Source organism: Rhinolophus sinicus, linkage group LG03 (genome assembly GCF_036562045.2).
Source record: "Rhinolophus sinicus isolate RSC01 linkage group LG03, ASM3656204v1, whole genome shotgun sequence".
Lineage (NCBI taxonomy): Eukaryota > Metazoa > Chordata > Mammalia > Chiroptera > Rhinolophidae > Rhinolophus > Rhinolophus sinicus.
Window position 1 is genome coordinate 83262927 of NC_133753.1, and position 27143 is coordinate 83290069.

General features: G+C 38.3%; 1 protein-coding gene across 2 annotated transcripts in view; it reads right to left on the minus strand.

Annotated features, from left to right (window-relative positions):
• The window catches only part of SLC25A21 (solute carrier family 25 member 21), a 448904-nt gene that overhangs the window by 18147 nt on the left and 403614 nt on the right, over positions 1–27143 (minus strand). For both annotated transcript variants that reach the window (XM_074328168.1, XM_019749157.2), the window contains 3 exons: positions 21929–21988; positions 18451–18558; positions 6135–6299 (listed from right to left, as the gene is read on the minus strand). In XM_074328168.1, coding sequence (XP_074184269.1) covers positions 6135–6299; positions 18451–18558; positions 21929–21988 — 333 coding nt within the window. The remainder of the gene's footprint in view (positions 1–6134; positions 6300–18450; positions 18559–21928; positions 21989–27143) is intronic.

Sequence of the window (27143 nt, forward strand, 5' to 3'; positions counted from 1 at the left end):
CCACAGGCCTAAAACATTCTGGCCCTGTCACCCTCTGCCGCCTCCACTGCCTCCTTTCCATCATGGTTCATGATACACCAGTTACCCTCATCTGTGATCTTCTCCCAGCTTCCCCGAGCCTCTTTCTGCTTCAGGGGAGTCACAAATCCTACTCATCTTCTTCTTCTTCTTGGTCTGGCTAATCCTTCTCCTTGAGTCCGAGCCTAAACACCGTTTCTGAAGGAAGGCCTTGCCTATCTCCTCACCCTGCCCCACTGGGGATATAAATTCGGGTCCTTGGTTATAAATTCCCACAGCTTGATAGCTGTCTTTCATGGCACTTAACATGATTGCCACAGTTATTTCCCTGTGTAATGACTTGTTTATTGTCTGTCTCTTCTGCTAGACTATAAACCCCGTTAAGGCAGTGAGATGGTGCCCGGCCCATGGTAGATGTACCATGAATACTTGTGGAATGAATGAACAGAAGGAACCCACTGAGAGTCTAAAGTGACTTGCACCTCATTTCCATCCACTTGGGTGGTGCCTGACTGGAAAATTTTGGCCTGAAGTTTACTTAAGAAAGTGTCTGAACCCCTGCCTCCTTTCCTTTGCCCTCCCCATGCCCCCCTCATCCCCAACACACACACACTCCAGGGAGTCTGTGAAAACTGCCAGGAAAAGATACTGCTTTTTACTGCAGAATTTTGTCACATATCCTGGAATTTTATAGATAATATATACTTGTAGTTTTACCCCAGTGGTTACCAGAAGGTTGAGTTGTTCTTAATGAAACTTTAATGCTCATGCCCTTCCCATTACCAGATGACTGGTAAGACTAATGATTGAGTAAGAGAATCAGAAAAATAAAAGGCCATAAATTAAATCCTACTATGATCTAATTCTACTGAGATTCTTCTTTTCAAAATACAAACAGCTCTAAGTTCTCCACTTGAACCCAAAGTTGCATTTTTTTCATTCAGCTTAGGGCAGAATATAGCTTTAAATTATAAAACTAACACATTTCACATCTCTTCTGATAAACTGAAGTGGGTCTGGCACCACCCTCAGGCTTTCTACAGAATTCACACACATACACACACACACACACACACATATATATATATATATATATATATATATATATATATATATATACACACACACATATATGTATATATACATACACATATATACATATATGTGTATATATATATATACATATATATATATATATATATATATATATATATATATATATAAATCAAAAGAAAAACATTTGCATTTCTAAAATGCTTGACTTAATGCTGTCTGTAGTAAAATGACCACAGGGACAGGTCTAAATGGCTTATTAAGTAAGAAAGATTGAACATATGAAAAATTGTTCTCTCCTAGAATATTTCTAACTCACACATGTAATTTATATCATGGCAAAATTCAGTACAAAAGGTCTACTGTTTTTCTGGCAAAATAACCTGCAATCATGCTTAATTAGGATGCAAACTGAAAGCACAGTTTAACACTGTTCACCATGAGCTTTAGACAGTGATTTCTATTATTATTATTATACTTATGGAAACATAGGAAAAGCAGTAAATATAGAACTAGAAGACAAAGTTCTTAAAGACACGTAGGATTTGAATTTTATGATTCTCATTTGTGCGTCAACATCACAAATATTATGCTCTGAACATCCCCAACTTGGAAGGGAAATGAAAGAAATTGTTTTTGGAATGAAAGCTTACTCCCACGGATATTTGAAAAAGATGTCAGCATTTAAGTTAATCAATATCTGTTTCTAGTGAGCTTTACTTTGAGAAGTGATGGCCTCTTTCTGGGGAAGACGGATAATTCTTTATACTGACATTCCATTCCATTTACTGCAAGATGTAAATGAATGCCTCCATTAAAGGAATTCCATGGTCAGTTAATATCCAAAGCAGTCTTTTCTCTATCATCGCCGCTTATTCACCATTCAGTAGGAACAGCTAGATCCTAAGAATAAATCTGAGTGAATATAACACAGGGCACCATTTTCAAACTGGTAATCCCAGTTTTTCCAGGGCTGTGTTTTATAATTCTGTGATTTTATGGATTATAGAATAAGGATGTGAAAAGGGAGGTCCAGATTACAGGTCTGAATGAGGAACAAGAGGAATTTGGTTATACTATCTGGATATTCTAGCTATTTCACTTATTTAAATTTTAGCAACCCTTTTTTAAGATGACTATGTGTGACAACATACAAGGTAAAATGTAGAGCTAAGGCATTACGTGGTGGTGTAGTGGAAAGAGTTTTGGCCTCTGGTTCTTCCCCTCCTCCCCCTGCTGTAAGAACTCAGATCAATTATTTCAGTAACTTTTAGCTCTGGGCCCTAACTTCCCATTTGGCTTCCTCATCTGAAAATGACAGTTATTGTGATCAGGATCAGGCAAAATCACGGAGTCTACAGAAATGGTTTTAATAGTATGAAATGGCATAGAAGGTCGGGATATTTCTGTGATAACTTGAAAAATGTATCTACCAGAGATCACCAATCTGAAGAGTTAAAATTGAAAACTTCAGGAGTAGATACGTGACCTGAGTTGTCTGGGCTTACTGTTTCAAGGTCTTATTTTCCCTCTGTTAGACATAGCCTTAGAGTGGAGTAAAATGTGAAAAAGTTAACTAGGTCCTCTATTTTATGAGATTCTATTAAAATGTTCACTGATTTATTTCCTATTATGAAAGAAACACATGCTTATTGTAGAAGCTCCCAACAGCTCAGGTGGCATAAAGAAAAGGACTTTTCCTCCACTGCTGCTTGCTTTCTTCTGCTCTCCCTCTCTTTCATCCTCTCCTCTCCCCTCCTTTCTCTCTCTCTCTCTCCTTCTGTTTCTCTTTCTCTCTCTCTCCCCCCCCCACTCTCCCCCTTCACACACACACACACACACACACACACACACACACACACACACCTCTCCATTTCCACTCCCCAGAGATAATCATTATAGACAGTTTCTTGTAAAATCAAATACTTCGAAAATGGAAAACACTGTAAAACAATGTATGGATTTCAACAATATATTAAAGAAAAATCTAGAATTACCCCATGCCACTCAGGGTTGGTGAAATCTCAAATTCCCTTGGAACAACAGAATGACCAATTGCTGGGTGAGGGAATTGAAACAATAACCCTGTAAACAAACTGTCCAAAGCGTATGGCTGGAGACGGCCTACAGCAAAGATGGGATAAAGCCTTCAAGGAACACTACCTCCTCCGCATGGTTAACAACTTGATGACGTTCTTCAACATGTTTTAATGATTATCATACCTTCCCCTTCACAAAGGATTGATTTATTATGGTTTAAATTTAAAGAATACTGGTTTCCCAGTTTTGAATCAGGCTTAGATTACAGAACACATAAAATCAATGACTTTGTTCTAGGCAAGAAAAAACACTGTGTTCATTTAAGTGCAAAAGGAACAGTCCTGGGGAAAAATTCTTCATGCAGTTCTACATGGTAAGTAGTGTTCCCACCACCCGCTTTTCCACTTCTACTCCTTTCCCCATCGCTGTCAATTGGCCCCACCGCTTAAAACTTCTATGGCACCTTAAAATTCACAAACAACTTCACATATTATTTATTTTAATCCTCACAACAATTTTGTCAGGGAGAAAGAACAATCTTAGCTTTTTGATTTGCAGATAAAATAACTGAAGCTCAGAGCAGGGACGTAATTGGCCTAAGATCATTTATCCACTAAAGGTATACTCGCCCAGGTAGACTGTTGACTTCTACGTGTCTGTCTCCAACTCAGATCGCCTCTCAAGCTCCAGGACCCCCAATTAATACTAAACATCTGCACTTTGGAGTTTCAAATGTGGTCAAACTCACTTTCCAGGCTAAGCCTGTAATATTGTCCCTCAAACTTGTTTCTCATTCAAAAGTTTTCTTTTTCAGTGACGGGTACCATTATCTTTCCAGTTGTTCAAGCCCAAAATCTAGGGATCCCTCCTACCCACCACCCTTTTTCTCAACATTACATATATACTCCATCATCACATCCTATAGATTTTGCCTTCTGAAGATTTCTCAAATCTGTTTATTTTTCACTGTCTCCACCATAAACACTGTAGTCAAATACCCCAGCATCTCTCATTGAAATAATTTCCATGTTACACCCTGCCTTTCCCTTACCACCCCCACTCTACCCGTTCTCCATGCTACAGCAGAGTGATCAGGCAATTCCTGTGCTTAGAATCTTTTGTTGGCTTCCCAGTGGCTTTCAGATAAAGATAAAATCCTTAGAGTGGCTTATAGGGGCCAGTTTGACCTCACCCCTATAAATTGATAAATGAGCTCTTTCCACATGAGTTTCAGAGTACCATGATGTCATTTAAAATGTAAATGAATATCTAAGCTTCTGTGTCTTTTTTTTAATAATGCTTAACATTTAATAAGTTAAGTGCATTGGTTAATTGTAGAATGAAGTTGGCACTTGTGCATGTTTTTAAGCATTAGTAACATATACAAATTTTGTATATCTTCCTGAATTTCTTTCTTAAATACTCACATATAACCAAATTCATTTAACTATAACATATGCATTAATATACATGCACAAATATATGTAATAAAATCTATGATATTTATACAATGTATGTAAATAATGTATATAATTATTTTCATTGTGTGTAAATTTTGTCTCAAGCCTTTGAATAACTGGAGAAAGGGAGGTCCGGACACTTCTCCCACGCTGTATGGATTACACATCTCAGAGTCTAAACACAGGGTCAGCCCCATGGGTGTGTGACGTGTGCACTTGCCAGGGCCTCCACGTAGGAGAGCCCCAGACTTGGTTTATTGCTGTCTTGAAATTCTTAATTCTTGAACAAGGGGCCTCGCATTTTCATTTTACCCTGCACCCCACATATTGTTTAGCCCATCCCAGCTAAAAAGAATCTTAACGTATTAAGAGGTGAATGCTCTCATGTTGTCCAGAACCAATGCGTTTATGGCACTCGATTTCTGGATTTCATGAATTCGACAGGAGAAAGGGAGCACCAGAGTCAGAACTGCCACTCAGTGGGAGGATCTCTCTGTGTTGCGGCCAGTCATAGATTTCACACCAACAAAACATAAGTTTCTACTTACTAAATGAGCTTTCCAAATACGGTGAAACCTGGTTAACAACTTTGGCCAGTGAGGGAGGGGATGCCAGCAGATGGTTAATGCGGAACATGCTCTGGATTCAGCTGTTCCTTGAGAGAGAAGTCCTGGCCTAGAATATGGCAGGTAGCTGGGCACACACAGGTATAAATAACCTCACTGAAGAGTCTGGTGATAGCCACATCAGAAATATTTTCATGATTTATGAAAAGTCCTTCAATACTTTAGTAGTAAGCAAAATGAAGGACTGAATCCCTGTGGGGAACCGCCTGCATGTTACCAACGGCTGCTCCCAGGACTGCAATTTTCATGGCAAGTATGCACTATGGTGTTGGAGGAAAATTCTGTGCGAATTAAAATGAGCTTACACATGCTCAGTTTAAAGCACATCATGCGTCACTTTATCTTCTAGAAGTTGAAAGGCTGCTGGCAGCTGTAAGTTACCCTTTAATAAAAAATAATAATAATTATTATTTTGCTTCAAAAGCAAATGATCCTAGAAGAGTTGATTTACTACTTGCCCTCATTAGCTTGGGTGAATTTAAAAATGAATACCTGGGTAAGAGTTAAATTTCAGGCTGGCAATTTTTCCCCATGAGCTCAGAATTTATTTAGAATATGAAAATTTAAACTTTCTGAGAAAGTTATACTTTTGAGAGTAAAATGAAGTAATAACAGTTTCTAGAAATTCCCATCAGTGATAAATGGGAAGCACTCAGGTGGAATGGTACATTCAAGTATAATGTAATTGGCATCAGACTTGGATTCAAGTCTCTGTTTGCTATTTACTGTGTGACCCTGGGAAAATTACTTGATCTTTCTAAGCCTCAGTTTCTGAATTCAAAATAGGGATAACAACACTCAATGAATAGGCTGATGTGAGGATCAAATTACATAACCAATGTGTTTAACACAGTGACTGGGAAATGATAAACACTCTACAAATGCAGCTATCATTGATAGGATTCTTCCTCCAGGACTTTAATCTATTAAATAGTACCTTATTGACAGGAATAATGTTTTTGACATTGTAGTAGAAGCCAAAATAAACCATGTTGAAAACTCCATGACGTCCCAACGTTGCTGTAAATCCTTTGTTGAGGCCCTGGAGTCCCAAGCCTTCCTTCTTAATGATGTGTCTTGCATAACTCATAGTGGATGGTTGCTGCAGGAGAGAGGGGTAAAGCCAGAAAGATTATCTTTGGGAATGTGAAATAGAGTCAATTACGATTTAGCGTCCCATCAAGCCAAAATGATTAGGGACTTCTTTTTTCAAACATGAACAATCATGCCTAAATCCCTGCTTTTAAAATTAGGAAACCCAAAAAGTAAACAAAATTGCATGCATAACAACAGGCCTCAAAGGGAAGATTGTTGGCAAAGAAAAACATCTTTGGTAGAACTAGTGAAACTCATGTCATGCAATAACTATCACCCCTTTCAACATGTAAATAGTTGTATCTAATTCTGGATTAGCCATACTAATGGAGGGGATTAGCCATATAGATACACTGGTAGTCTGTAACTGTGCATAATCCACAAGGAATTTATATTCGGTTCCTGAATTCAGCGTATTTACTTTTCTAATTATGTTTTTCTAAAGCGAATGTTACAATTCGTCTTGATTCCATTGGCTCAATAGTTTCAACAGGCACTAGGTTAGAAATCGGGCATGGATAAATAGCAATTGACTGCAGACTTCCTCAGCAGGGTGGGCAATCAGTGTGTGTATTACTTGCTGTGATAAATAATAAATCAACGGTGTTGGGAGTACAGGGTTATCTTTAATTTACTCCTTTCCAGTCCTCTGATTGATTACCTGAGGTTGAAATACCTTGACTACTGGAATGCTGTCTACTGCTACTTCTGGAACATGCTGAAGAGCTCACTGAACTTTGCCCTGAGGTTTCTAATTCATGACAATACAACAATTTATGTGGGTTTTTCAAAAAGGTTAAGCGATTGCTTTCTTTTTGGAGGTGTAGTACAAAAGATATCTCTCCTTGTTCAATTTTGACTGAATAGTAATTAGGGGGAAATATTCAGTATTTATTTATTTATTTTGCCCATGAGGCAAGTGGCTGACATGAGATCTGTTTGCTATTTCACTGGAGCAGGTTGCTGGAATGGTCATGGCAGTTTCATGTGCTCTCTGACTAAAGTGTTTTCTTATCACGTGCAAGTAAGGCTGCCATTAGCAGAACAGAATAGCACAAATCCAATGAAGGCTTTTCATCCAACTTGTATTTATAACTATGTAATTAACACCATACATTAAATGAGCTTGTTTACATGGTAAATCCTATAGTTTTTGCTCATAGATATCTTAAAAACTCGAGCTACGATTCTACACTCGACCTTTTCATTTTAGAGGATTAATTACAATAAATTATAGTAAGCTTAAGGAAACTTTTCTTTTTGTAACATGAAAAAAAATCACATATCTTAAAACAATAAAAGACATTTCATATAGGAAAACCAAAAATTCTCAGAAGGTTAAAGTTCACTCTCTGTTTTACAAAACGGGACTTTTCTGTTTGGGTTCTGGCATATTGACTATCAACCCAAATGGTTTATTTTGGTTTTCAAAATAGACTTGAGGACAAGTTGAGCAGAAGGTCATTTCTCTTGGAGAGACTCTAAAGTGCTGAGCAAAATGTGAGGCACTGCTCTCTTGCTCTGAGGAAGGCAGCCTAGCGGGCAGAGGAAAGAGGAGGGTGTGACTTTCCTGGGGGTGGAAGTAATAAGGCAGAAGTGGGGTGGCCTGGGCCCAGACTGACCAACACCAGTGCTCCCTGCATCCAAACCAAGCTTTCTGTCCATCCTCACCCACTCTGAGGCCCTGAGGGCAGAAGAGATGGGGACTCAGAGGCCATCTAAATTCTAGAGCAACAGAGAAACCAATGGCTTTGACTGAAAGTGCCAATTAATATGGCTTTCCCTAAATAAAACAGGTCTAAAGATGTTTCTGTTGTTTAAAAATCCTAGTGTGCTCAGTTACCAGAATTAAAAGGGAAGACTTCTGCTAGATCTTGGTGAGGATGAACAAATGTTCAAATGGCATTTAGTGATGGTCTACTGCCTGATTTTCATTTGTTTAGCTGTTAGGTGGGTATAAAGAAGTGTAACGTGGGTTCTGACTCAAGTGCCTTGTTGAGTTTGAACTCTAGTTGTGAATCATTAAGTAAATCAGAGGGAAGTATAGTAGTAGCTAGAAATAGGGGGTGAGAGCCAGACAACCCCAGGTTTGAGTCTCAGCAATTCTACTTGCTAGCTCGTGCAATTATTTTATGCTCTGATTTATCCTCACTTTACTCATCTGTGAAATAAGAATAATAATAGAATCTTCTTCTTAGGATTGCTGTGATGATAAGTAAGTCAAAGAACTTTGTCCTATGTAAGCATTCATTGTATGCTAACTGTTAATATCAATAGCAATTATGATGATTATAAAAAGTAGTTATAATAATAAAATAACAGGTAATTATTTTGTTAGTTGAAGACAGAGACAATTAAAAGGTGGAGACTGATTTAGGGGAGAGGAAAGCACGTGCATAACTAGCCTCTTCCTTTTGGCTATCCTTTCCTTTTCCCAGAGCCCTGGGCCCTTGTGACAAAGTCCAATGGAAAGGCTTCCAGAATGCAAAATCATAGGTCGGCTTCCTCTGAGGCCCAACCAAATCCCACCCCTGGGCTAGAGATCTCCTTCCTTACCCCAGGGGCTTTGCTCTCTGGAACAGTAGATCCTGTCAGTTGGCTTCTTCCCTATTCCTCAGTAAGCATTCTCAGTAAGAACTCTCTACTTGGTAAGTCTATGGACTGAAGAAGCAAGGTCACCCAGGAGCAAAGGTTGGGAATGGAAAAGCACACTAGCTGGGTCTCCACCTCACACAGTGTACAGCCTAGCGAGTCCAGTCATGTGTATTACCAGGTACCCGGAACACAAGTGCTCATCAATAGTATCCATTGTCATAGATGCTTAGTACTTTATATATATCATCTTATTTAAGCCTCTCAACAAGTGTGTGAGGTAGATATTATCAGTACCCCCATCTGACAGAAGCAGAAACTAAGGTTCATGTACTGGTCCAAGACGACAGGGTAAGTGGTAGTGCCCAAGCACAAGCTGAGCCCCATTCCCTACATCCCCCAGACTCCAAGTTCATACTTTTATGCTCTGCATGGTTCTGCCATATATGGCGGCATCTCTCGACAACCCTGTACTGTAGGCAGCAGGTATATTCTTATTTTGTAGGTGAGGAAACCAAGGATTATTAAGTAATATTCCTAAAGTAAAGACACTAGTAAATACTGGCTTAATCAGAATTCTACATCTAATCCAATGCTGTGCACGTTCTGTGGATTCATTCTGGTTATACATATGCGGTCAGCTTTTCTGAGTTTGATAATCCAACTCATATAGGTAACAGATACATAATAACACAAATATAGTTTTCTGGTAACTGGGGACTTTGAGGTAAAGAAAATTCTGAACTCTAATTCCCATAAAAATTAGAAGTGTCCTTGTTGCTTTATTCAGTGACATTGTATGACACCCATGTAAGCAAATATTTAATTAGAAAGGCAAAACGTGACTTCCACTAGGAGGCTTACATAAGAAAATATAGAATCATTTTGACTAGATCACTGTAAACACAAGGAATTTTACTAAAATTATTTGATTACTGGGCTTCCATTTCAAAACAAAATGGTGACCGACGGGCATCATCAGCCAAATGATTCCAACACTATGCAATCCAGCAAGTCAGCCACCAGTTCCGTGTCCTTCCAATATTTAGATTTACTCGAATTTTCATAGCTAGTGAAAAATTGTGGGGCCAAATGGCATGCTAACTTTCCTAGATGGAACTTTCATTGACTGCACCAGAGCTGCAAGCATGGAACACTAAGTGGATCGAAATTTGGCTACCATTGTGCTGCCACACTGGTTTACAGAAATCTCAGTTCACTGGTCCCTACCAGGAGTATTATTTCCATTTGAAGTCTTCTTTAACTTTGATTTCAGCTATTGCCAGCTGCTAATTCTGGGAACTCCCTGTCCTCTCATGCGTCATTTATTTAACAATGGGCGCCATGCACTGTGCTAAGTGTCTAGTACAATACTTTGCTCATATTCTAAAAGCAAAATATTTTTGCTTTGATTTTTATTTGGAGAGATATGCTGATCATTTTTATATCTCCCTGCGGGAATATTCCATTATGGTTATGAAATATGGAATCAAATTTCTGTTTTAAAAGTCCTTAAGAAGCTTAGTGAAAAGAAAAGCTCCTTTGCCTAAACAATGCTCCCCAGCACCACTCTGGGGACTGATTTCTTACTCTCTGAGAGCCTAGCATTACCGACAAATCACTGAGATGACTTATGGCAGCCTGAGCTATGTTTTCTGGAGTTGTTCCATCCAACTACTGACCATACAGGCTCTGATTAGCTTGTGAGGTCACAGACAGAGGTTTTAGGCAGCAGGCACTGCTCTCTGGGCAAACAGCTATCAGAGGATGGCCAACAGGTATAGGCATGGGGTGTGTGTCAGTGGATTTCCTCCACACCTAAAACCAGAGAAGAGCTCGCGGCATACCATGTCAACAGACAGCATGCTGCACATGCATTCCTTTACTTGCTTGCTACAGCAAAGTGAATTTTGTTGTATTTTAGAGCTAACGGAATAAGAGTGTTGCACTGGATTTCCTTACATGGCAGAAAAGCAAACTGGATGAGCCCTTTATACAATGGAGTGGGAATCCATATCTGGGCCTTCAGAGAAGTACTGCTTTGGCAAGAAAGAGGAGACTCAATTGCTACATTTAGGTAGGAAAATGCCCTTGCTCTTCAGGAGATAGAAGATCACTTGTGCTTTTCATTACTCAAATGAAGTCTTGAAGTATTTTCATAAATTTGAAAAAAAAAAAAAAAAAAAAGGAAACCTTTCCTTTTATTTGAGAACAAAACATAAGTGGAAGGAGAGGAATCAGGCTAACAATCCCACACGTACAATTTCTTTTAGCTTAGATATTTCACTAATTTATCATTCCAGTTTATTTGAACAGGACATGATTATGGACAAAAAGACACCCAAAATATATTCTACCTAGAGTTTACACTTGAAAAGCAGGTCTATTTTAAAACAATCTGTGAGTGGAGAATAATTTGTTGTAAACAAACTCCTCCACATGCTGAGCCACAAAGCTATGTCAACACCAAGTTGTTGCCGAATGAATAACCGAACAGCTGTCCCCAGTGTCGCCTTCTAGGTGACACTGTGCCTTGTCCTTCCCTGCACTGTTGGTAGAGCAGGGGGGAAGGTGGCCACACCCACGGGAAACTGCTAAGAGGAGACTGGCAATGTGGAAGGAGCCTTTGCTTTTTCATGTTTCCAGAAACACTTTTGACTTCCTCTTAAGCTTCTTAATTACCCACGTGTTTTTACCCCAGTGAAAGCACTGTGGTTGACTAGAAAGAGACCTCAGTGTTAACGCTTAGTTCCTTAGAGGCACTGAATTCATTGGGCTTTATTTTCCCTATCTATAAAATAGAGATAAAGCCACCAAGCTTATATGGATAATGGAGGATTTGAAATATCAAGTGTGTGTGAGCATCGGGAAAAGGGGAAGGATACAAAGCCATTACCAGAGTGATGGGATTAGAGGGAGGTGTTGGCAGAAAATCATCAACTATTTTTTCATTATATAGCTGTGTATGACTTGATTTGTGTAAAAAAAAGAAGTATGACTTTTGTAATTTAGAGAATTACATGAATTTTTTTTTTTTAAATCAAATAAAGAAAAAAGCATGTAAGGCGTCTTGCACAGTATCTGGCACATAGTAGATGCAGCTGTAAATGGTAGCTATTATCATTACTTCAAAGTCTCAATTCTGAAAGCAAAAATCTAGGGTTCTTGGCACAGCTGAATGGAAGACTGAAGTCTATTTTCTGTAAATGATTGTAGAGAGGCAGATTGGCTGCTGCCTTAGGTATCGTTGAAAGATAACTATAGGAATGGATGCATATACATAACTCAGTTTTCTGCCCACAAGAATCACAAACTGGAAAGAAATAATTTATGTACTGAACAGTTTCCAGGCAATGTTTCACACAGTAATGCAGGAAAAATTTGAACTAAGCTCAATACATCATTCATAAATGTTGATATGCCCTTGAAGTTGGCTTCTCACACTATCTGTAAACAGAGTCACAGACTCACTCTCTATATAACTCAACTTTGACTCTTTTTCTTGAAAGAGATGACCACAAAACACAGTTCTTTCATTCACTTTATGTTGACTCTTCGTAATATATCTAAGTTTAAACATTTGTGAATTGCATATGGATAAAATAACCACTAAGTTTGTGTTAACATATTTGATCTAATTGGTTTCTATTAGATTATTAAGCTCCCAGGATAATATGCTCAGGTATGTGTGAGAACTATATTCAAAGTGTCTAGAAATGTATTTAGTGGTATTATCCCAAACCAGAATCAAACCCAGAGCTAATTTTAAAAAAAATTCCTATCTTTAAAGATTCTACCATCAATGATGCATTTGCTATGTATTCATTAATTCTTAAAATTATCATCATAGAGCATAGGTAGAAGATTACTGATTCTTATCTTGGGCTGCACATTTTAAAAATGAAATAGAGGTGAAACAGGCTTTTGCAATTTCCTAAAGGTTTAATTTCATATCTGGGGGTGAGAATGATTATGTTCATATGTAATGTAGATAAAAATGACAGACGAGAAGGAAAACCTGTGCCCCATCCACACATCAGAGGCCAATCCTCTAGACCTCAAGGGAAGGAAAACATAACCCATTGGCCAAATAATAACTTTGAAGTAGGTTTCAAAGTGGAGAGAAAAACTGGGAAACAATTCATACAAGATTTTGCTCCTGGGGAGAAATTCACATTTTCCAGCTAGCAGAGAGCATGCCAAACACCACTTGGCTTAGCACAACTGATATGGGACTTCTAGTTCTTATAAATATACAGATAAGAAACTATGCATCCAGTTAAGAAGGGAGAAAGTTCCTATAAGGACAACAAACTACAAAGTCACACTTTTGGCAAGACTGGATGTGCAAACCATCTCTAATAGAGAAATCCTCGGGCAAGCCTAGCACTAAACCAAAGCAGAATAACACTGCTTGGGTTTAGTTTGAAGGACAGGGGGAAATTTGGGTCTATCCCGATTTTATCTGAACATGTTTTTATACCCACTGAACCAAACCAGAGCGTGACAAAGCTGTGATTACTTTGCTCCCCACAGAAGGTCAAGCCTATTTAAATTAGAGACTGGTTTTCTTTATTCACTGTGAATTTTAAGGTGCTGGCCAAGATTCTGGTGTTGGAATTGGAGGAAGTGTGGCAGGGATTATAGCCTTTGACTGATATGGTGGTAATTTAAAAAGTAGAGGAGGGACAATCATACCTATTGAAATAATTTATACAGAAACTGGAAGGATCTGAGAGCAGTATCAGAAACCAAATTAACCACAATTTCCTTAAATTTTTAGAATAGTTTATGGCTAACCTGGTTGGGAAAGCATATTTTACGGGTAACATATTTCTGACTGGCTAGAGAATCAGTCCCAGACCACAGAAGGGAGAAAAGAACCCAGGCAGCTGGAGCCAGCAGATTACCTGCCATTCTGGGAAATCCTGATGGGAACTGCACTGGAGCCTCCAAAAACATAACACATGCAGCCTCTGCTTTGCCAGTAATGTCTTCGGACCCCAGCTAGAGGGGTTTCTGTCCTAGATCTCATGGTTCAAAGGGCCCCGTTCTGGCCTTCTGCCAGCCACGCCCTCCCCACAGGGCCTACGGGGCATCTACTTACATCCCACAACCTCCATCTAGTCTGTGCTCTGTGCACCTGGGACCGTGACAGTCCTTTTGCTTCAACGTCATCACTCTGCTACTGCCTCTAAGACTTTAGTGTAACATGAAGTGTAATGTTGGCTACCGTTCCCCCAGGCTGATTCCTCTGCAAAGCCCCTCTCTACTGCAGCAACTTCTTAGGAAATTTTCATGTTTTTAAAGGACCATGTTGCGACTCACCTCCTCAGGCTGACAAAATAGGAGTAGCCACAGTTACTCTGTAGGATCCATGGCAGTTCATAGGCAGGAGAGGGTAGAAAGGCTGAACAGTAGACCTGCTGCCTGAGAAACTCACATATTGGCAGAACAAGAGTCATCTATCTACCTGTGAAATAAGGTAGCCATTTCTGGAGGAAATGGCTCTGCTTTTCTTAAAGGTGCCGTCAAGCCATTCGGCCATTCTACCTGCCACCCATCCATGCAGTGTTCCACCACAGCTGGTAGCTGCAATTGACTGAAAATGCTGAAAACGAGCTTAGTTCACAACCTCCATGTGAAATGACTAAGGAGGCTTGATCAAGAATCCACATTGACTTTAGGAGGAAGAATACCTTGATGGTGGTAGATTTCTTCCCAACGTGGCTTCAAATATTTTTAGTTTCAACTTCTGCTGCTCTATGCTAGTCATTTACAGCAAACAGATAATCAGCTATTGTTTATGATAAGGGACCTGCATCTGAGTGTAAAGGCATCATCAATAGGCATTGTAACTAGGCTGCCAGCCCTTAAGCCTTGATAAAGACAGTAAGCTAAGTGGATAGTGTTGGCAGGTGAGAATGACCCAAAGAAAAAGACTGACCAGTAAGCTGTTTTCATGCCCACAACTGGAGTCAATTGGGGCAACATCTGAAGATAAATGTCTCTACTTAAACTTAAGGATAAGATCAACTTACATCTAGAAATAGTTATCATTGCTTAAGTGTCTACCATGTACCAGGTGCTGTGTTAAGACCTTTGCATATATCATCGCATTTAAATTCTCATAAAAAGCATCTTGTAATAATAACTACTAACACTTACTAAACCATCACTATATGCCAGATGATATTGACAGCTTTACACATATAGCTCTTTTAACCTGCATCACGCCATTCGATGTGACTATTACTATTATCCTTCCCTAAAGAAAGAGGAACCTGGTTGAGCCCTAAGTTGGGCCAGCAAGTCATTCCCACCTGGATCAGCTAGGAAGTTTTTCCCTGAAGGCAGGCTTGATCCTGGCAGAGCCATTAGAAGATTTCTTGGGGATTGCTTACTTTCCTTTATACTGTTCTGTATTTTCTAAATTTTCTACAATGAGCAACTACTACTTTTTAAAGTAAATGTTCAAAGAATACTGAGTATATTCTCATGTTAAACATTCAGCTACACAAAGCCCTTCCCTTAAATTCTTGCCTTCCTCTCTCTCGTACTCCACTCTCCTTTCCAGTGGTAACCAGTGAGGAGTTTGTATGAATTCCTTGAGACCTGCATTTTCCTATAAGGAAGTCACTACCCACATGTGGCTATTGAGCACTACAAATGGCCTAGTTCAAATTCAAATGTGCTCGTAAGCATAAAATACACGTGAGATTTGAAGACTAAGTATAAAAATAGGGTGTAAATTATCTCATATAATTTTTATAGTGATTACATGTTGAAATGATAATATTTTGGATATATTGGGTTAAATAAAATATAGTATTAAATTAATTTCATCTGTTTCTTTTTACCTTTTTAAATATAGCTACTAGAAAATGTGGCTCACATTACATTTCTATTGGACAGCGCTGCTCTAGAGTCAAGATCATTTTAGTACACTTCTACGCTTATATGTATACACAGAAATATAGTTATATAGTTTCTTTGGTGTTTTCTAACAAATATGCATTACCTTTATACTTGGATTAAAACTTTTTTCTTAAAACAAGGACATTAAATTTTAAAGGCACTGGGCATTAAATAAATTCCTTTCTCCCTTTCTCTTTCTCTTCCCCTTCACTCCCCACCCCCATACTTCTTGACAACTTACAAAGCCTCAAAGTGAAGAAAGCAATAATTCTTGGCCATACAAATGCTGAAGTGAGCACACCTAATGTTGGATGAATTCGACACAGGTACAGATTAACAAAAGGGCATTCCCTTGTTGGATAAAAGAAAATGCTAGTCAATGGAGGAAGGCTTTGGAGTTCATTGCTCCTAGACAAAAGACACAGGAAATAACTGCATTGCCAAGAGCTCAGCCATTATTTTTAAATAATTAGATAGAAATTTGCTATTCTTATCGGGTCATCTCTTGCAGATAATTTTTTGCAACAGGTATAGTCCCATCAGTTTATGTTGGGTGACTATGCACTACTAACTACTTTCACTATAAAGTGCCACCCTAGTTCAGCTACTAAATCTTGATAGTTGCTGGAAATAAATGCTGACACATGTGACCTACGCGATCCCTAATTTGCTAAGTTCTGACTAGTTGAAGAAATATTGCAAATATTTCATAATGTACCTGATAGATTTTGTTTTGTCTAACATCTGACAATGAACCCAATTTAGTGGATTCCACAAAAGAAATGACCAGAAACAAGTGCCCCTTTCTCCTCCACTTAAAAAATGGCTACATATACCTAAACAATGTACACAGACTGCACTGGTATAAATAAATGAGCTGGGGACACATTCACATGCAGCATTCTGTGTTGGGCTGGAAGGGTGTTCACCATGTTCTAGCAAGGCCTCAACACATGCAAAACATTAACAGCTCTTACTTGGCTTCAGTGTAGAACCTCCTCGAGGGCAGAGAGGAGAGACAAAAACATTAGGCATGAGCAGAGGTGCTGTGATAACCCATTATTTTCATTCTTGTGAGCACTCCTTGGTCCTCTGTCCCATTTCTGTCCCTCTGGTTATATGCTGCCTTGATAAAGGTCTGCAGTTGCTTTATTCCTTTGCTTACTCATTGCTGCTCTAAGAAAAGCTTCCCAGTAGGTACAATGAGGCATTGGATGAGGAGTGCCAGCATTTTCTTCTAGCTGGTAATTCTCCTAGTTAACAAATCAAATCATCCTTGAGCCGTTTCCATGGGGACTGGTTTTTTTTTTTTTTAATTTTATTAAATTTATTGGTGTGCCATTGGTTAATAAAATTATATAGGTTTCATAATACATCATCTGCATATTGCATCGTGTGTTCATGGGGGCTGTTTTAAATGCTCCCTATTGATAGGACATTTGACAAGTGTCTCTTTTCATTTCCTCCTGTTGCTCACCATCTTTTCATCATTCGAGGAAGAATAGAGAGAAAGCAAAACAGAAACAAAGATGAGGGTAACAGGGATTTTCAACCTTTTCTGAAGTAGTACTATATATCACTGCAATTGAGACCTTTTGAAACCTAAAAGGAAAAAATCTCCCTTAATTAGGATTGACTTGATCTGGGTAGATACCATCTGCTGTAACAGGCCAACCCTGTCTTCCTTGGGCCTTGGCAGCTACAGGTGAGTCGGCTCCCCTCTCCTTTCCCACACCCCTGCTCAAGAAGCTGCCAGGGAACTCTCAGGCAGTATCAGCAGGCAGGAAGTGAGGTGGGAGTGAGGGGGTCTCCACCCACTAACAGCTGCTTAAGTAGTAGGCAGGGGATCTTTTCTAAAGAGAAATTTAGGTCAGCAGATAACTCCAAACCAATTTATACCACATGCTACCCAGTTGTGGCATTAAATTAAAATGCTAGGAAAGGACCTAGAATACCAAACCCCTTATTTTTTTTTTTCTCTACCTCGTGCATGGCACCTAAAAGAATAAAGCAAGAACAGTTGGACTTGGTGGTTTAAAGGGAATTATTAGGCAACTGGAAGGAAGCGAAGGCAGCACATACCAAGGGAAGCTGTCTCCGTGGAACATCAGGTACCAGTGATTAAACGTCAAGACCCATCACTGTCCAAATGGTGATGTCTCCACAGGTTTAGTAACACGGTCATTCAGATTTAACCAAAAGACAAGCTTGACAGATTATCAGAATCTTTGGGGGAGGGCAGTGGGTGGAGTAGGGAAAGGAGTGAGGTAATTTTTGAAAATGACTTCATAATTTTTTTAAAAAGCACAATAATATTATCACTTCAGGTTTTTGCTGTATTCTCTTCTAGTGTAACATGAAATAGAAGTGTTGCCAAACGTAGGGAAAACATTTCCAAATAAGTCATCATAGATTACATTAAAACTCTAAAATAAAAATGTGTAAATGTGTTTGTCCATCAGACTTTAGTGCATTTTTGTTAACATTTTCTTTGCAGGAGAAATTGGACTTTTTCTTATGCTACTTCCTTAACCATAATGTTCTGTGGCTTTAGCAAGTGAACAAGAGCTGGGTTCACAATTTTTTATCTATACTTAAAAATAATTGTTTTACATTCCCTCAGCAATAGGAAAACATTAAACAATTACCTCTGTAAATGTGTTCCGATTGGCTTGCAAGCCAACTTTTACTACCTCGAAAGGGTTAACCACAATGGCTTCCGTTAGTCCAGATGCCAGTCCAGCAATGGCAAATGTCTAGAAAAATTAAATAAGTCAATACTTTAAAACAAGGTATCACGTGTATGTGTTAAGCATTCTCCTCATAACAATGCAGCTGAATGTTACAATGAGACTAGAGAAATGTACGTAAAATGCGCCAGATACCATTTCTAAACAGCTTTAGTTCTTGGTTAGATGCTGACAATTCATTAACAAGAAATTACAGAAGCTGCAAAGCACATCCTAACAATTCAAAATAAAATGTCAAAGCTTCATCAATAACAACTTTTTCTTTTAATGAAAAGAAAGGTTGTTTTACTGAGTTAAGGTGAATCCTGAAACATTTGCACAAGTAACAATTAAAAGAGAGTTTGACTTGTAAAAGGAGAGCTTCATTTTTAAACATCTGCTTACATACATTTATTGAGCCGATAAAAAAAGTTGAAGGAGCAGAACCACAAATAAAATATTTATAAAAAGCTAAATATCAGGTAACCAGACAGTATAACTGAAAAGATTTTAATGTATAGCCTTTACAGTTACTATTTATAGTAACTTAAAGTTACTATTCTAGACTATTATCAAACAAAAATTATTTTTTATTAATTCTTTCTCTATTCTTTTAAACTGATAATGGCCTTATTATTCTAGACCTGGAAGCTGAGGAATAAAAACTGAAATCAGAAATGGTTAGGTTGTTCTGAAGGGCTCAATTAAAATCTAGAACATATATCAAAGAATGACTGTACGTCAGGTTCTTATTTGCTATCTGTTAAGAATTTCTGCAGTAGAAAAGAGCAACTTTCTAGAATTTTCTTCTAAGTAAAATGCCTCAAGATTTTTTCAGAAAATCTGTATAAAAAATAACCACAATGATTAAAAGACACACACACACACACACACACACACGGCAGGAAAACAAAATGAAACAAAGTCTTCAAATTCACAAAACGGATGCTAAAAAAAAAAAAAAAAATCTTTTGTGCTGAAGCTCTAATTCCAGGAGAAGAGGTAGTACTACATAAACCTAACAGGAGAAAAAAGCCAATGTAGTATAAAGAACAGGAAAGTCTTATTATTAGGAGTCTCTAATTTCTCCAAAATAGGAGACTAAAAGAGAAAAGGGAGAAACTTTAGAAGAGAGGCAAGGTGGAACAAGGGCAGTATCCAGAGGTAGGATGTCTGGGTTTCGGTCTGTTTCTGCCACTTACTGGCTCATTTAGACCAGAGCTGCCATATACATACACTAGTTTGTGTGCAAAGGTGTGTGTGGAGGCTGAAGTCCAGCCTGTACCCCACTTGTGGAGCTGGAGTCTAGGAGAGGCATCAGTCAGAAGAAAAGGGTGCCATTTCATAGTTCACATAAAGACACCATGTGCTAGCTGCAGCTTTGCATCTAAATCACTGAATCTTTCATAAGCCACAGTTTTCTCTTCTGTAAAATGGAGACAATAATATCTAATCTCCGTACGTAATAAAGTTATTATGAGGGTCAAAATCATGAGGGAAAGCCCTTTGTAAAGTGCTATACAAAAACCATTCTTACTGTTACACATAAAAAATGGAGAGGAGAATGGCACTGTATACCGATTCTGGGAGAGAGGGAATAACTAAGGATGTTTTCTTTTCATGCCCCTTCATTACAATTTTAAACATATTTATACAGGGTCACAGACCAAATATCTTATTCATTGATCTCAGACTTCCATCATGGAAGCCAAAAGCAGGAAAAAAAAAATACTAGTCCCAAACTTTTCTGACTGAAAAAGCTAAAATCCAGATGTTCAGGTTTTTATTACTTTATGCAATCTTCCAAGTTATTCACTTTTTTGTTCTTCTATAAACTCAGCTACAGTTGCTGTCAGAAATAGTGTTCTGCAGTCCCTTGTCAAAAGAATTGATCAGCTATCAGCAGATCGTGTTACTTAGATTGTTCCAGAGACCAGCAATAACTGTGGGGTTCCCAGCCTCCGAGGCTTTTCATGTGAAAGCACCAGGGGGCATTTAACCGCTGTTTAAGCGTCTAGTTGTATCAGAAAGAAACTAGAATAAAGGAGTTCAAGAAAAGGGGAAAACTGTATACAGTTTGCACGCATTCGGTAATGGTAGCTGGAGTAGCCAAATGCTTTTCTGTTTCAATTCTCAAGAGAGTCCAAAGCACTGGATTCTCTGACATGGTATGAATGCTCCACACACGAACAGCTAGCAGGCCCTTTGGAGACCTTATTTTATTGTCTCTTGATAGAAAGGTTTTTAATCCTCTTTTTGACAAAATGTTTTCAGAGTTAAGGGTAACATTAAGGGAAGACACCAAGGAATTAAAAAAAAAAAAATCTTAGCTAATTTTAGGACTCATGGTCCCACTTCTTCTATATGAGGCCACCTCACAGCTACCTTGTTTAAGTAAGAAGCTAGACAAGAGGTTTCCTTGTCACACCACTAAGGGATCCTATTAGTTTTCTTAATACTATCCTTCCTAGAAAAGGGACATGTAAGATTTTTTTTTTTTTTAAATAACACATACTTCTATTTGGCAAATATTCTGAAATGAACCTTTATAAATAAAATAATTAGAGTTGAAGCTCAGAACATGGCCTCTCTGGTTGAGTTTTGAGGCTCATTTCAGCAGGCAAACTGGGGGTTTTCCTTGAGGCTGGGAGATACATTGCCAATTGGAAGGCCAAGGTAGATATTTTACTTTGTTTTGTTTTGCAGATGTGGAGGGAGAAATTAGCGCATTTGCTCTCTCCGGGGCTCACATTGCACACATATTTGTAGAGAAAAGCCAATGAAGTGTGAAGAACCCATCTGGTCAGTAGAATTTAACTTGTTTTTTGAAAGGTGGCAAAGTCACCAAGAAGGAAAGCAGTGGCATTGGGAAATATTCAAATCACCAAGTGCTTTCCATGTAATAGTTGAGATGTGTCCTTGTGAGATCACTATTCTCCCTGACTACAAAAGGCCATTCAGTCTGCATCTGACCATAGAGTGACCTGAAGTCCTATATTTACTATGGCTTAAGTAAAATCTGCAAAAGTGACCCGTTAGGAACAATTTTAGGCATCTTGACTTTTGCATAAATAGATATGTGCAGTATGTATGTAAACATATACATGTTTTGGCTTTAAAAGGCTTTGAAAATATACTCTTTATTTTATATTCTTGACCATATCTCATATGAGCCTTCCTACACATATCATTATTATCAGAAATTCATTACTGTGAGCTATAAAATAGCCAAATTGTGAGTTATTAGGAAGATGGCTTTCAACAAGTAGCTGAACATTGAATAACTCGAATTCATATTTTAGTGGTTGGGCTTGGGGAATCAAAAGACTTTTTGTTTCCAGATTTTGCTTTATGAAATAACACACACACTTAAGTATAATAAATTACTCTCACTTACCAATGCTGGTGACAGTGACACATATCCGAGCAATTTCTTATACTGCTCAAAGGTGAAAAACTGTGAAACAAAACCAAACCCAGAGATTTATAACAATTTCCTGTAACAAACCCTTTAATTGACTCAAATTTCTTTAGTAAATCATTATATTAACCAGCATTTTAAAAAATGATAAACCATTGTACAGTTTTTAATCTGGCCTTGGGTAATTGCTATTGGATCTTACTTTAACATTCACATTTTCAAATGCAGCTACAATAACCTGCAGAAGAGCTGATGGAATCCTTTATAGCAGTAAATGAACCATACAGCTTCCATTTACCATGACCATTTTCAGTTTCCCCAGACATCAATAGACTTCTTTTTTATGGCAGTGATTCAGAATTATAGGCACAGAGACCTGAGATCTTTGGTCTCCTCTGTTTTCTCTATGAATTGCTTTCCCAGTGAATGCCCGGTTTTCTAACCCACTTGTAAAAGATACCCACTTCTCAGCTTTAACTTGCATTTGTATTGTTGTGCATCTACCAGTCCATGGAATTTCTAAACACTTAGTGATGATGAAGATGCCATGATAAACTAGGAAAGGACCAAAAGGGGTTGTCTAATTCATGCTTGCTTAAAGCCAGACTGTTCTCTACCTGAATGGAAGAGAGTTTATTCCTTCCTTTAAAATATGGTGATGATGAAGAGTTTATTCCTTCAATAGATAATGTTTAATATTATTTTCCTGTAAATCAATTTCTATGGAAGCAAATCTAATCAATCATTTCATATGACCTACCCAAAATACATTATTTTCTCCTCCCTATCTATATTCTACATTTTGGGCAACAACTCTACCCTAACATGATGTTTAGCTCCTGGGCACTCTGTTAGGTAGCTGCAAACTACTGCCAATAAAATACTCTTAGGTCCTGCTAGGTTTGTTTTTCAAGACCCAGAAATGGCATGGGTATTTTATGGTCTCACATGTCTTCTACTCTATTCCTTTATAACCCAGTAAAAAGGAGAAAGAAAAAAAATGTAGATTTGGGGGCCAAATAAAATAATACCCTGTTGTTAGAAAGAGGTAATACTGTGGTATAGACAAGGGTCTAGTGAGTCTTTGGGCAGCCCAAGTCATTACATCACCACACAGATTTTGATTCTTTTAAAGACCCAGGAACTACTTTTGTGCCATGCTTCTTTAGATCAGCTATGAGTGTAGTCTTTCCTAGGACAGGGATTCATTCATTCACTCATTCAACAAATATTCTATTCAATGTCTCCTATGTTCTAAGAGGCACTGGGGATGCAAAGAGAACCCCTGCCTTCCTGATCTAACATTCTTGTGGATGGTGATAGCTCTGAAATGATCCTGGGGTTACAATAACATCACCAGGGTGGTGTTCACTGTTTTGATGAGAGATACACTAGAAACCATTAACCATGGAAGGAAACATGTTATAGTCTTTGGCTTTAAAGATAATTGATTTTTCTTCCTTTTTATGGTCATCATCATCATCATCATCACTGTTTGTTTGTTTGCTTTGACAATTACTTTGCTGGGATTTTGATGCGAGCAGTTCTGGTCTGAATTCTGGTTATGTTACCTAGCTGTGAAAGAGTGGGTGAGTCGTTTGACCTTTCTAATCCTCAAGAACACAGGACAAAACTTTCAGAGCAGTCCTTAAATAAGAGCCTTTAAAGAAGCTTTCCTGACATGCCTGGCACATTGGAGACTTCCAGAAAAATCTTAGTTTCCATTCCTTTCTTCATTTTGGTTACTAAAGGAACCACAGGTACTTTAGCTATTTGTATCACTCAGGAGAGCCTGCTGTGGTCCAAGAAACATGCTAAGGCCTTTGTATGTGCTTCTGCATTTAATCCATACAGCATCAGCAGGTCACAGGGTATGGTCCAACCATGACTCTCATTTTATAGATCTATGTCCTGCAGCTAGTGAGTGGGAGGACTGAGATTTCCTCCTAATACCAAAGCCTGTGAATGCTCTTAAACTTAATACTGTACTGACTCACTGCTGAGCTGTGATCGTTAGTGGTTTGGGTAGAGAGTCTCTGACCTAGACTTTTCTTGCTGGTGAGGTCTTGCCTTACCTGACCCTCAAGCCCAGAGTCCCTCAAGGCAGATTTCAAACTTTTTTGACCACAATCTACGTAAAAATATGTGCCCAACACAGGTGCATGCATGCACACACATGTGCATAGTGTGCTCTTGTATTTATAACGGAAACAAAACATTGCTATAAAACAATATTTTATGCCTTTACTATGTGTCATTCTGTTGCTATTCTATTTCATTAAAAAAAGTTTCCTGGTCAGGACCCACTGCATCTTGTGACTCGCTAAACTGATTTCATGACTCATGGGTCATGACCTACATTTTGGAAACACTGCTCTAAGGGGTCCACACTGAGTTCAGGTAATTTCTGCAAGATGATGGACCTCACAAAAGGCTTCATTCACTACCTTGTTCCCTTCCAGGGTAAAGATGCATTCTTTTTTTGCTTTCCGATTTTCTGTTATTACGTTACTATGCTAGCAAACCCCTTCTGAGTATTCCTCTCAATTCCCTGTGCATTTTGAAGCCTTCTAATTTGGCTGGTGGGAACAGGCACTATTCTCAGCCCCGTGTGACTAGGAGCACTGCTCCTTCCAATCCTTGGGTGCTTCTTCCCCAGGCCTTGCTAGTTTCCTCACATGCGTGCACTAGTCAGTTCTCAGCTGAGTACTTACCCCCAGGGTCCTTCTGCAGATGCTTAAGAGTTCTCTGTGCAGCTCTCTCTCCTCTGGCACTCTGTCCTGTGGACTCTAGCTGCCTTGCCCTCCACAGCCTCTCAGCCCCTTCTCAACCTAGGAAATCCACTGGGCTCTGCCTACATTGCCCCTGCCTGTCCCTGGGCCTGGAACCCTCTCAGGCAGTGAAGTGGAGCAATCCACAGGGCTCATCTCCTTTGTTTACCGTCTCTCTATCCTTTCTTGTCGATGTCCAGTGACTTGAAAGTTGTATTTTCATATATTTTGTTCATTTTTGTTGTTGTTGCTGTTTCAGGCAGGAGAATAATTCTGGTCACTGTTACTCCATCTTGGCTGAAAACGGAAGTCTTGGACTTGTATCAACTCTGAATTGTAGATGAGGGAATTTGGGGGAACAGGACAGGAATGTCTCCTGTTATAAATCAATCAATTTTATTTCTGTTCCTCGCTCTATATGTTCCATTTATTCATCTAAAATCAATTGAACATTTACTACGTGTAGACATTATGACAGGTGTAGGGATAGTGATGAACAAATAGCCTTTACAATTTGTAATCTCTCATGCATTTGGTTAGCATTAGGCCGTCCTTGCGAGTCTGACCATGGAAAAATGGTCTTTCTAGACCTGTGAAGCTTAAGACCAGACCTTGAGACATGGAACATGGTGCCTCCCATTTCCGAGGAACCAGTTGGTCTCTTTCTGAGGACTTCATTTCCTTTTGCTAACTGCAATACTAAGTCTGTCTTCATTAGTGAAAAGTGAAGTTTCATTTATTTAGCATCCATGAGTCTCATTATTTTAGTGATGAATCTCATTTAAAGATTAAAGTACAGAAAAACTTAACATTGTCTGTTTCTGATTAGAGTAATGATTGTAACTGAAATGTCAGTACCCCAAAAGATCTATATCTATATCCATGTATGTATACAATATTCCCAGGCCATATATATGTATAAGTGCATGTGTATATGGCTCTGAATATTTTTTCTGAAATTTGATGACATAGGATGAAGCAGTTTATGATACATGAAATTGTTATAATCAGATGATCACTCTCCTTGCAAATCCTAAGATAAATATCTATAAAATGAATGTTTTCATAAATTGTGTTGAAAAAAACAGTGCTGTCCATCTGGCAAAGCTACTCTTAACTCCAAGTTATACTTAAAAAGCCAACATACTTACCATATGTCTCAATAATTTTAAGGTAAATCTACTTGAAACAAGATGTCTGGGACACATATACCATATCCAGTTGCCCAAAAGTTCATCTGTTAACCATTGTTCTGGCAGGAGCATTGCTTTTTTAAAGTTGAGACTAACTCAGTTTTATAAAAGTTCAACCTTTTTTTTTCTATAAAATACTGTTCAACATTGATAAACCTTAATCCTCTTAGAGTTTAAATTGTCTCCAATGTATAGTATTAAGAAAAAATATTCCAAGAAAAACTTTAAATTATAATTTACTTTATTTCTACATGTAAAACACTGAACAAATGAATATATTATTCCATGGAGACAAAGTGACTTCCCTTTTGAACAGGAACTCTGCTCTGTTTGTTTACTCGGGCAATCTTTTATCAAGTGAAGCCATTTCATAATTCAATTCAGCCCTCTTGTGTACTTTGGTGAACTTTTTCCAGATTCTCTACTGCGATTCAGATCCTTGTAATGAAATTTGTATTGAAATAATAACATAAAATCACAAAAACTATGGCAACAAAGAGAATGAAGTTACAGAGAAAGTTTGTTTTAAAGCTTTGTTTTCTGAATTCTAGACCTGAATTAAATCCTATTAAATTACTATTTGGGGGATGGCCAGTTAGCTGAGTTGGTTAGAGTGTGGTGCTAATAACACCTAGGTTGCCAGTTCGATCCCTGCATGGGCCACTGTGAGCTGCATCCTCCTTAAAATAAATAAATAAATAAATAAATAAAACTGCAAGTGTATCACTTTAAAAAAAATTACTATTGGGCCATAATATAAAAGTCTGGTGTCTGTGTATATATGTGGTTATTTTATCATAAATTTTAACCTAGTCTCTTAATTTACTGAATAACAATATATAAGCTGCTCCTTCTGACCTTACAGGAATACTGAGAATGCAAGTTGAATAATGCATGTGAAAAAGTTTTATGTCATTAATTGGAAAGGAAGTCTTTCGGTCTAAGTTTATGTTATCTTTATTATGAAAAGACAAAGACATAGACAGCGATGGCAGTGGTGTGGGGGCATGGGAGGCAATGCCAGTCAGAGTTACTGTGATCAGGACTTTTGTCTGAGAAAACTTATAAAAAAAGTGATCAGATTTAGTTGTTTTTTCATTGGAGATCCTGCCAAGCCTCTGTGTTCCTATCCAGACACTGAACCAGTAAGTAGTACAAAAAACTCCATAGTTATGTGGTTAAAGAGATGGAAATCAGGGTAGTGGAAATAATAGTTTTGTAAAAACC